At 43.3% G+C, this 12,633-nt stretch overlaps 1 protein-coding gene across 1 annotated transcript; it reads right to left on the bottom strand.

The window, feature by feature from the left end:
- Nucleotides 1-1,768: 1,768 nt before the first annotated feature.
- On the bottom strand, nt 1,769-12,204 carry LOC145397540 (uncharacterized). The gene is made up of 6 exons (XM_080270611.1): nt 12,007-12,204; nt 8,790-8,921; nt 7,970-8,546; nt 7,705-7,817; nt 6,032-6,173; nt 1,769-2,680 (listed from the first exon to the last, which is right to left on the bottom strand). Exons 1-6 carry the CDS (start codon nt 12,202-12,204, stop codon nt 2,304-2,306), a joined length of 1,539 nt encoding a protein of 512 aa, XP_080126737.1. The 3' UTR covers nt 1,769-2,303.
- Between the last annotated feature and the right edge of the window lie 429 nt (nt 12,205-12,633).

Here is a 12,633-nt window from a genome sequence, read left to right as displayed (position 1 = left end):
CACTGACTTGTCATTCAGCAGAGAGAGAGAGAGAGAGAGAGAGAGAGAGTGAGAGTTGGGGCATTAAGTAATATGATATAGGACAACCAGAGGCTTAAGAGGGTCCGAGTCTGGGTTATCAAAATCCAGATCATTTAAAGGTAAAGGCAGTATTAAATCAAAGTTTGAAAGTATAGATAAGCTTCCTTTTGATTTTTTTTACATTAATTTCTGACACATCATTTTTGCCTTACAAGTTGGAACTAAGTAGCCTAACCTGTCCCTTACCTTCCTGTTTAAATGTTGGAAAAAATAATTGGACGATGTATGGATGCATGGAATTTCTGAAGCATACGTTGATGACCAAACACGTCTTACCTTCTATCTATCTATCTGTTGCCAGACGCCTTAATCCCATACGAGGTGGCCACAAACAAATTGCCTCCACGTCGTCCTGTCCTCCGCCATTTCACTGCCCTGCTCCCAGCTCACACCCCCCTCCCTCATATACCTCTCCACTCCATCTCATCCTTGGCCTCCCCCTCCACCTCACTCACATATACTTTCCTCGTCAGTCTCTCACTCTCCATCCTCTCCACGTCTAACCGTAATTGTGGGTTTTCTAGAAATGACCATAAAAAATTAGGGGCTTGGAGAATGAGAAAGTGACTAGAAAAGTGTATGTAAGGAGGAAAGGGAGACTAAGGATGGTATGGAATAATGGACTTGAGATACATTAAATTACACTAAATTTGTTACACAAGCTATGACCAATGGACCAGACCGTATAGCTCTGTAGAGCAAGGAGAGATCTTTGGAGAGACTACTACATCTCTCACCAGAAATACTCTACCCTTGTGTGGGCTTGAACTGCCATCCCTACAGTTGTGGAGGGTGAGCACTACCTCTGAGGTATTCTGGCCCCTGGAGATATATGAGGGTAGGGGGTGTGAGTTAGAGGAAGGGCAGCCAAATGGCAGAGAATGAGATGATGTAGAGGCGATTTGTTTGTGGCCACCCCTCATGGGATTAAGTCATCTGGTAAGAGATAGACAGACAGGCAGAGTACATCTTTGTATACTCAGTTTTTGTAGTATAGTCTAGCTAACATAATCCAGATCATTTCAGGGTAGGAGACCAACCTATGTTCCAGGCACCAGTAGTACATGACAGAAAAATCTGTGTCCACCTTTAGGATTCAAACCACAGCACATACATTAATAAAATGGGTAGAAAAAAGCAAACATGCACCTAGCTATTAAATTGGGGCTGAAAATGATGGGTAAAAATAACTATGTAACCAAGCAGTTAAATTACTGTAATCTAGACATGCAAATTAAAAAAGATATCAGAATGAATACATGCTTCTGTACAACCATCACATGCAAACATCATTCCACTGTACAGGATTATGAGAACTTTAGCCAATTAGCTACTGTGTCTTGGGTAGTATCAACATTGGAGACTTTCATTTTCTGCTTCTGCAATATAGTACCGAGTATTGCTGTATAATTTGTTCCATTTTAACTTGATGGTGATTTTTGCCCATTTGCAGCTTTTCATGTAGGTCATTGGCAAAATACATAATACTCTTTGGCTTTACATCCTTTCCCTAGCACTTAGTTTTGACTATATCCTTTTTACCTTAACTTGGCCCAGGTTTTTTTTCTTTTGAAGCCTATCTCCTGTAGCCTTGTGGCAGAAAATGGACAGTGCTATAGCTCTGCATCCTTTCCACAGTAATGCTTCATAACTGGAATTATCTTCTAGTGTGAACCTTTTGCAGTATTCAAGATAGAGAGGTGGCAGTTTTAGGCCAAGTTAAAGTGAAAAGGGCACAGTATCAGATTCTTGTGTTAATCTCTTCTTACAACTCAGTGGCGGAATAAGACAATACTAAAAGCTGTACATCCTTTCCACAGCACTTATGTCCAGCACCATATTCTAGTGTTAATCTCTAGCTTCCGTTTAACAGCCAAGACAGAGATGTAGCAACTTTCAGCCAATATATAATAAAAAGAGTATATTATGATAAAATTTTACACCAGTAATTTATAATTATGACTCTCTTATAACAGTTTTAATCGATCAATCAACAACTTACTATTTTCTGGTATCACAATTTACTCATAATATTAAGCCAAGTATCCTATTAGTAGAACTTGCTTCATGATTTTAGTATATATTACATAACTACAATTTTTTTTACTGAAATTGAATGGACTTTTCTCACTAAAGCATATAAAGGTTCCAGTATTTAGGTATGATAATCTAGCAGTGCAGATTTTGAGCTAATGTCACAACTGCTCTAAATGCATCACCCCCTATTCGACACCCTTATGCGTTTCATACTTATTTGTCAGCCTCTTTGTTATCTCCTCACATAGCACCTTCCACTTCATCCCATGCACTTCAGCATCAATCTTATCTGGGTGGTAGTGTTGAATGGCCAAGCAAAGAGTCTTCTTCATACTGTCCTCAAACTTTTTAGGAAGTACATGGCTAGGGTTTTTAGGAGGAAACTTTTTGTATATGAATCTGAGTAGATCTGAGGATGTGGTACAGTGGGTATCTATTTCCTTCAGTTCTTCCTTGATCAGGTCCATGGTCTCCTTCCTGGCCTTGTCCTTACGCTTCTCTTCCTCCAGCACCGAATCTTTCTGAATATCTGCCAGGCTTGCAGCACATTCCTGGTACCACTCTACCAGGATGAAGAAGATTTATGCCTATCAGTTATTTCTTTTGTTTTGTTTAGTTTACAAAGGCTCCAACATGCCTGCATGCATCGACACTGATCACCTAATGGTAGCTTTCCATGCTGCTTGATCTGTGGCAGCCTCCATATTCGGTTCCTTATCTCTGAGGTCACACTCTATTACCTCATCCCAGGTCTTTTTCGGTCTGCCTCCTGCAATCCCACTCCCAATGTTCACACTTTCTTTTTGCACCCAGTAGTCATACCCCATCCTCTCCACATGCCCAAACCATCTCGATCTACCTCTCCTCATCACAACACCAACACACTCCAGTCCCATCCTTCCTCTCAATTCTTCCATCACAAACCAAGTCCTCCCAGGCCTCACATTCAAGGATGCACTGCATGTTCACCTAAGCACTGTCATTTCTGTACATGTGAGCCTATGAATATCCTATTCCTTTACTGCCCAGGTCTACCTACCATACATCATTACACTCCTAACATATGCCGCATACAAAGATCCCTTAGCTTGGAGGGAGTGCACGCTCAGTGTCAGGAGAGGCAACAGCTTCCTGAACTTTTTCCAACCACTCCTCACTTGCCACAGAGCTGCTCCAGCCTCACCTCCAGCACATAACATGTCTTCCAAGTAACAAAACTCTTCCACACATTTGAGAGACTCACCAGCAAGAACAATCCTCTCATGCCTGACAATCTCCACCAGCTCTCCCCGACACATTGCACATATGAAATTAGCATTATTTCACAGTCTGCCTCTAACACCACAACATCTCTTATGCACCCACTTATCACAATCATTGCACAAGACAGAATTACTTCCCATGCCCTTGTGGCAAACTATACATGGCCATTGTCCATCTTCTTTGACAGTACCGTCACCAATGCTAGATACCATCATCACCTTTGTTTTATCTGCATTCACCATCCACTCACTCAGTGTAGTGCTGCTCTCAGGTGTCTGCCCTTTCCTCTCCTTCATCCTTCTTTTCTTTCATCCTCTCCTGTCTTTCTTTCTTTCATTCTTTCCTTGTCTTTCTGCCTACGAGTGACTTTACACTCCCTCTTCTGTCTGTCTTTCCTTCATTCTTTCCTCTTCCTTCTGCCTGTGGGTGACTCTAAACTGAGTGACATGCCAAATGGTTTCCTGTACACCAGGAAACCATTTACTATGCTGGGTGGTAACCATATAACCAAATTTTGGCTCCTGGTGGTTTAGTGGGTAATTACGGTGCTCCAATCAGACTGGTCAAGGTTTATATCCAAGGGATGGTTGGGGTTTACTGCTAATGAGTGAGGCTGGTCACTCTCATCCTAAATGTCAGGATCAATTTGCCTAGCCCCGGGTTCCTAAGCTCCTCATGGGGCAACACAGAATCAGATGATGGATGGATGCTCTTAAGGCCTTGTGCCCTATACCATCTCTCCACTTCCTAAATCTGTCATCCACCTCCCTTTCATTCTCTACAATCAACACCAAACCATCAACATACAACATCTACCATGGATGCCCATCTCTGAAGTCATGTGAGAGGGCTTCAAGCACCATGATAAATAATAAGGGGCTCAAGACTGACCCCTGATGCACACCAACATTCATAGAAAACTCATCACTCTAATCTCTTTTCATTCTCACCTGGGTGTGTGCACCCACATACATAGCCAGTAACCAACCACTCCTCAATCCCTAGCCTTCTCATTGCCGACTTCACCACGTCCCTAGGGACTCTGTCACAGGCCTTCTCCGAATCAACAAAGACAAAGTACAGATCCCTTTTCTTTCCTATATATTTTTCTTGAAGCTTCTGAACAATGCATATGGCATCAGATCCCTTTTCTTTCCTATAAATTTTTCCTGAAGCTGCTGAACAATGAATATGGCATCAAATCCCTTTTCTTTCCTATATATTTTTCCTGAAGCTGCTGAACAATGAATAGGGCATCAGTCGTCCTTTCGCCTAGCATAAATCCAAACAGCATTTAATAAATGCACTCTTTCTCTAAGCACGCCTGTTAGAACTCCCTCCATTACCTTCATTATCTTGTCCAAAAATTTTATGCCTCTACAATTTCCTCTTTTCAGGGCATCATCCATGCCCATGTACACATTTACAATCACACTCTTCAACCTGTCATCTGGGACAACACACTGATATATAATCACATATATCAAATCAATAACTAACCCCACTCCAATATCTCCTGAGGCTTTCAACATTTCAGCAGTCAACCCAGACACATCTGCCATCTTCCCCAACTGCATCATGCCTACTGCCCTGCTCACAGTAGCAGCATCAATCAAAGGCCAAGGGCCAAACATTGGATTCACTGACTCCAAACCTTCCCTGTTCCAGTCATTAAAAAAATATTGCCTTGTAACATAGCGGTAAAGCTGGAAGCAGATGTCATGAGGCACTTTGTAGCAGTGCTCACCTTTATAAATTAAGCCTTTGGTGGGTTATTCACCAACTATCCTGGGATATAATGCCACTGCATCATCATGGTTGACAGTTATTTCCCCTAGACATTATCCTGAACACTTATACTGACTGACCCACAAAGGAAAGTTAGACTCATGTGTCAAATGGTACCAGCTGCCTCCACCAGGATTTGAAGCATATCAGTAATGGGCCAACAGCTTCATAACTTTTGTATCTACCAGCGTATGTGAAAGTTGAGTCTCACACCTTGCATATATCTGCTTTGAGAGGCTAAGGCATTGACCCTATTTAGAGGACTTTTGTTAGAGTATACAGTACACTGAGCTGAATGCTCATTCTCTCTATCAAAAACAAGCACTCCAACCTGTTAGACCTTGGCAGGTATATGACATACTGTATTGTGAATGCTGCCTTTCATTGTTTGCTCTAAGACTATGGTTTTAATCTTTACCAGTGACCAGAGGTGCTGGGAGGGATGCCTTCACATGGTGGCACCAGCATAACTGGGCAGCACAGTATACAAGCATCCCTAAACTCCTTTTGTGTGCCCCCAAAGGAGGATGCCAGGAGGTCAACTTCAGCCTGCAGTTCACTTGGTTTACATTCTTTGACCCTGGGGCCACAAAAACCAGTGACTACTGCTGCCCTTGTTGCCAATGTCTTAACCATGGTGATGGTGGTGGTGGTGGTGGTGGTTACCCCAAGCTTATCTGAACCTGAACCTGGTGGACTGTATACTGAAGTTGCCATTCTCCTGCAGTGTACTACAGTATCTCCTTTTGGGGAAAAGGGAGGGAGCTGAAGGACATTTGTGCAGTATAATCACTGCCTGGTTAAATCGGTACCATCATGAGAATGCATCCCTCTCCAACATGGTGAATAGAAACACTGATACCTGTGGTGTTGAAGGTCCTGGGGTGGAGTGAAGCAGCAAGGTCAATGGCATACTTGTATTCCCGTTTGCCTATCATGGGCATCTTTAGCACCTTGTGGTACACCTTACCAATCCTGGCATGAGCCACTGCATCTAATTCAACCTGTTGAAAAAATATATTGCATATCTGTATATTTCTTGACAGAAGAAAACTATTGTCTTCTTACTGTTTTTGATTCACCAGACAGTCTGCTAAAGAATATGTATTTTCCTGTTAGAAATGTTTACTTACATAGATGAACAACAGGATATTCCTCTTTTGTATTGTTACTGGAAATTCACATGATCTTCTGTAACTGAGCAAGAGCACAAAAGTATTGTATCAGATCAGACAAGGTGACATCATGTGCTGTATTGTTTGAGGTGCCACTTAAGTACAGTAGTGCAAATGTGTCATTTACAGTATTATTACCTTTTATAGGACTGTGAGCTCTCACATAATGCACAAATACTGTCCCCGGACAGTCCTGCTTTATAAGATTTGCGATATAGGGTCATATGTTTACATGTTAAAGGGTTTCATGGTACCCAAGCCAGCCCCAGGTTCATCTTTTTGGGGGATTTTAGGGCTTTTTCCCAGGATATTTACCTACCTAATAACGACCTCATTACATACAAACACTGGAGGATTCCACATCTTCAACTGAAGAGGTTGTGGGCTTGCTGGGGGGGAGGGGGAGTGGGGTTCCGAGGCAGGTCAGGACTCCTGCTGGTCCCCAGGTGGCCCCCCAAAAAAGAGCAAAGATAACACACAGCACATGTGGAGCCATAGCATGGGAAGAGGGTAGGCTCAAGTCGGACAGGAATGCTCAGTGGACCATGACGACATGTAACAACCATTCGTTATTGGCTGATGCAACCCTCGCTATGACTACCACTGCCCGGGTTATGTCTGTTCCCACCGCATTATGACAAATTTTTTCACGTAATGACTGTTTAAACCATAATTTGTGGCCTCAGGCCGCATAATCCCAATCGTCACTGCGTAGTATGGTCTTCGAAAAAATGGGCAGATTTTTTTTCACCCCCGTTATATCTGTAATTTTCGCATTTTGACCATTTCATCATCATCATCATCATCATCCACACCTCCTTTCCCACTCTAGGGCAGAGTGGGAAGTAGTAATGTCCAGACTATTTCCCGGCCTCAAAAACTGCCTTCCATGTTATGTGAGGTTCGCGCACTCAGATCGCGCGTTAAGTGAGAGCTAACTGTATATGAGACTCATAACTACGAATAGACACAGAATGTCCTGGGAACTGTGTGAGAAACTTCTGGAGGTTATTTTTGGGCTAACTGCTTTTAAAAAAATGCTACATCAACATGGTTCCAGTTCTCAGCCATGACAAAGCTGCAATTACTGTACTGATAACTTTTTGAGTGAATTATGAGGGAGACCATTTTTGCCCATATGATCATCAGAAATTATAGCTTGGTAACTATTTATAAAAATACCCAATGAAGTTTCTAACATCTGCTGGGGCTCCCTGTATGAGAAAGAAGATGGAACTGAGACTTACTTCTAACTGACAGAAGACAAAAGTTGCTCCACATCTCCCATATGCATGAACGTATTGGAAATAAGGTTCGCTGATCATTGAATTATTTGGAATGGAATTCCAAATTCACTTACATCTTGCTCCCTGGCAAGCATAACTGCAGTCCTGTACCAGTCAATGGCATCCCACACAAGAGGAATGGGCAAGTTTTCATAGTCTTGTAAAGCTTTGTTGAGGGTATCATCACCTGAAAATGAAGATTCCATGTCATTGTTATCCTGTACGTAATTGTTATCACTGTAGACAATGCAGTGATAAGGTTTAATATATATCATACAGAAATAATATACAAATAATCCTATACAGTATTCAGTCCCCACACTGTGTGACTACTCTTACCTATGAATATTGCCTGCATGGCTTCTGCTGTGCACATTTGGAGGAACACATCATCTTCTAGAATCCTGGCCTCTGTGAGAATATGTTCATCTTGGACTCTTTTCCCACAGATTTTAGCTTCTTCCACTGGTTGATAGCATTCTTTGAGACATGAGAGTGCAATCTGAAAATTTCTCTTGTCTATTGCAGTGATGGCTGCTTTGAAGTAGGTCTGACAAATATCAAGGTTGCATTGTCCTCGGTACTTATCATCCTGAAGAACGTCAAGAATTTTCCTTAAAGTAATGACACGACCTTGCCCAAGATCCTCTGACTTGGCATATGTAAAAATCTCCTGTACAAGATTGGAAAGCCTCTTCTGTATGTCTGTCAACCATTCATGTGATTTACAGCCAGACCCTTCACTGTATGCCTTCTGGAAATGCTTGATGGACTCTTTATAGTAATAGAGCACAAGTTCTCTGTTGATGGGGATCACTTTCTGCTCATTAAAAATAGCAAGTTTTCTGGATGCAATGGCATAGTTCTTGGCGGCCGAAGACCTGTCATCACTAGTTAAGGCTCGTTGCAGGGCAGTCTGGAAAAAAGGGTTCATATTTAACATCATTATCATCATTGTCATCATCATCATCATCATCATCATCATCATCATGAACTTATACTTTTGTCCCAGTGAAGTGGTGCTGTATTTATCATCACTGTCATCATTAACCTAACCTTTTTCCCACCTGAGGATATGAAGGAACAAAGACCATGGGCCTCTGCAATCTTCTTTTCCTCCTGCAAACTAATCTTACACTTTCTAATGAATGAGGCATACCTGGTACTTAGCAAGGGCGCTGGTAGTCCTTGACTGCCACACAATTGGCGGCAGGTTCTCAGTGGCGCTCAAAAGGATTTGGTTACCCTGTAGGCGAAGCTGGTGTGAAGCTGACATTTCTGAATAACACAACTGTGGGAAAATATTAAAAAATGTTTGAGTGCCACTACATTGTAACCATAGATTCTGGATAGAGTATGCTATGGAACAAACTCATACCTATGAATACATGTGTACACACACACACACACACACACACACACACACACACACACACACACACAGGAAGTGGGATATTTTTCTAGCCTTCTATAATTCGGGAGTGGAAAAATTTGTGCTAAGAGCAAGGGAGAAAGAAAACAGAAAAAAGGAATGGTTTAGTAGAATGTGTATGATAGCAAAAAAAGAAATACATGGCATGGAACAACTGGAGAAAGAGAGGTAACAACAGAACAAAGGAAGAATATAAAAGAACTAGAAATGATTACACAAGAATACATAGAAAGGAAGAAAGGAATTTTGAAAAAGGTATAATAGACAAATGTAAGGATGAACCCAAGCTGTTTTATAGATATGTCAATGGCAAACTGAAACAAAAGGAAGGAATCACCAAACTGAAAGTAGAAGGAGAGGTCTATAAAAATGCCGCAATGCAAACAGAAATAATGAACAAACGTTTCCAGTCAGTTTTCACTAATGAAAGTGAGTTTGTGGAAGGGGAGGGAGTGACTAGAAATGTAATGATAAAAGATATAAAAGTGGAAGTACAGGATGCGTATAAATTACTGGAAACTCAAGATGTGAGGAAAGCCCCAGGACCAGATGGAATCTCTAATTGGGTACTGAAGGAATGCAGAAAACAACTGGCGGATAAGATTCACAGCTTAATTGTGTGTTCTCTGGAAGAGGAGAAAGTGCCTCAAGAATGGAAGAGGGCAAATGTGGTACCAATTTATAAGGGAGGAAACAGGGAAGAACCCTTGAATTATAGACCAGTGTCCCTAACCAGCATGGTCGCAAAATTGTGTGAGAAAATTCTGAAAGATAGATGGATAAAATATCTGGAAGAGATGAATATTCTGGCTGAAAGTCAGTTTGGATTTAAAAGTGGAAGGTCATGTGTTTCTAACTTGTTGAGTTTTTACTTAAGAGCGATTGACGTGCTACAGGAGAGAGATGGTTGGGTGGACTGTGTGTATTTAGATTTGGAGAAGGCCTTCGACAAGGTACTGTACCTCATAAGAGACTAATGTGGAAACTAGAGCATATAGGAGGACTGAAAGGGAACCTCCTGGAATGGATGAGAGACTTTTTGAGAGACAGATAAATGAGGACAGTAATAAAGGATAGGATGTCTGGATGGAAGGAAGTAACAAGTGGAGTCCCACAGGGCTCGGTGTTGATGCCAGTAATGTTCCTGATTTATGTAAATGATATGGTAGATGGAATGAACAGTTATGCAAGTCTGTTAGAGGTCAAGGGGAATTGTAAAATGCTGCAGGAGGATCTGGACAGGATACATGATTGGAGCCAGATGTGGGAAATGAAATTTAATGCAAAGAAATGTAAAATATTGGAAATGGGTAAAAGTACAAAGAGGCCATCACTGAATTATTTGATGGGTAATGAACCAATTACAAAAGTGAGAGAAGAAAAAGATTTCGGAGTGCTGGTCCAGGACAGTTTGTCACCTGAAAAACACGTTAACAAGGCAGTTAGAGAGACATATAAACTCCAGACTAAAATAAGAGTAGCTTTTCATTATATGGATGAGGAGATGATGAAAAAATTGATAGTGGCCATGATTCGCCCCAGGTTAGAATATGCGGCAGTAGTGTGGTCCCCACACAAAAAGAAAGATTTAAACAAGATTGAAAGAATACAAAGAACAGCAACCAAGATGGTCCCCAGTCTGGCAGATCTGGCGTATGGAGAGAGGTTGGAAAAGCTGGATTTGCCTTCCCTAGAAGAAAGGAGAAAGAGAGGAGACATGATTGCAGTGTTCAGGACCATGGTGGGAGTAGATAAAATTGACAAAGAAGATCTGTTTTTATGGGATATGAGAGTAACAAGAGGACATAGAATGAAACTGAAGAAACCAAGCTGCTTGAAGGATATCAAGAAATATAGTTTTCCTTATAGATGTATAGACCTGTGGAATAGCCTGGACAAAGAGATCGTCCAGTCTAAAAACTTAAATGAGTTTAAAACTAAATTTGACTTATTGAGAAACAGAGACGGGACCACCCCATGAGCGTAGCTCATTTCCCGTATATCGCAATTAGGTACACACACACACACACACACACACACACACACACACACACAATGTGGGGTGTCAGTGTATGGGTGAATGTGTGAGGCAGTGAATGCATGAGTGAGTGAATAACAATATCAGTGACTGTGTGTGAAATGATGAATGTGAGTGAATGAGTATAGGGAGTGCATGAGGGTAAGGCAGTGAATGTGTCAGAAAGTGAATCAGTCAATGTCAGTGTGCAAATGAATGGGTACTGATGGAGTAATTTGAGTGAGTGTGTGAATAAGCATGGAATAAATGTGTGGGAAAGTGTTTGCTAGCTCACACTCTCCTCTCTCTCTCTCTCTCTCACACACACACAACCTCTTCGGCGATTTACGTTGCATATTACACCTTAACATTCTTTTGCATGTTCTTTATATTGTTATGCCACGTACTCAGAGCTCAACTCCTTGCTCTCTGAGTACAAGGGTCTGATTTAGGTTCTTTCAAGACCGGGTCCAGAGCATGCAACCAGAGGAGCTCAAAACACAAGCTAACCAATCTTACACGTATATTACCAAAAAGAATATAGTAGCTGGGCACAATACAGTGTGATGGATTACATACACTATGGGAGATACAAGGATTTGGGGTTTGTGACTAAGGGTGATAGGGTAACTGCAGGTGGCGCCCAGGCGTAGGAGGGGTCCGGTCAGGTGTACGCTCTCTGTAAGGGAACGGGACCGCTGTTGTACACTGGATCGCCAGGTGGGGGATGCTGGTCTGTGTAGAGGGAGGCCTTTCACTGGAGGGGCCTTCGTAGGTTCATTGGCCCTCGGGGCTGGGGCTGAATAGAGCAAGTAGGTGCTTCGCCTTGCGCCTACCCTTGGTGGAGGACGGCTTGCCGGCTGGTCTGGGGAGGTCTCAGCCGGGAGTCCTGGGAACGTACCTTGGTGACTGGGGCTGCGGTCTTGCCTTTGTCGGGAGTCCGATAGGGGGTGCCCGCGGCTTCTCCTTCTCTGTGGGTCCGACAGCACCGGGTGACGTAGGGGCGCTGGTTGCAGTGAGTGTATCCCCAGGCTCACTATAGGACCACTCCAGAGCCCTTCCAACTGCGACTCCACTTGGGAGCTGGCTCTGCCTTTTGGGGTGTGGGGAGAGCGGGAGAGGCATCCCACTCAGCCTCTGGAGGAGTGAGGCGTGCAAGGGGCGTGATCCTCAGCAGGTGCCACAGGGTTAGTAGACAAGGGAAGCACGGTGGGCATTCCCTCCCCGGTGGGCATGGTGGGCACCACCGCGGTTCTCCTAGGCCCTGGGACTGCAGGTGAAAGGAGCTTGGTGGGAGTCCTCTCCCCGGCGAGCACAGTAGGCGTCGCCGCGGTCCTGCTCCTGGTGGGGGGTGCAGATGAGGGAAACATGATGGGTGTTCCCTCCCTGACGGGCATGGTGGGTGCCGCCGCAGTTCTGCTTTACCCTGGGACTGCAGGTGAGAGGAGCACGGTGGGTGTCCTCTCCCCGGCGAGCACGGTGGGCATTGCTGCAGTCCTGCTCCCCGTGGGGGCTGCACTTGAGGGAAGCACAGTGGGTGTTTCCTCCCCAGTG

Source organism: Coenobita brevimanus, chromosome 41, assembly GCF_032717465.1.
Source record: "Coenobita brevimanus isolate Jiangsu-jjx chromosome 41, ASM3271746v2, whole genome shotgun sequence".
Lineage (NCBI taxonomy): Eukaryota > Metazoa > Arthropoda > Malacostraca > Decapoda > Coenobitidae > Coenobita > Coenobita brevimanus.
The sequence above is the reverse complement of the archived record's forward strand: the minus strand, read 5'-3'. Positions and strand labels throughout refer to the sequence as shown.

What these genes read in the sequence shown, in the direction of transcription:
- LOC145397540 (XM_080270611.1), bottom strand. Translation starts at nt 12,204, where the DNA reads ATGCCTCTCCCGCTCTCCCCACACCCCAAAAGGCAGAGCCAGCTCCCA. An exon ending in GCGCCCTTGCTAAGTACCAG is followed by an intron (nt 8,547 to 8,789) that starts GTATGCCTCATT and finishes CCTTTTTTCCAG; the next exon opens with ACTGCCCTGCAACGAGCCTT. An exon ending in CATGCAGGCAATATTCATAG is followed by an intron (nt 7,818 to 7,969) that starts GTAAGAGTAGTC and finishes CTTCATTTTCAG; the next exon opens with GTGATGATACCCTCAACAAA.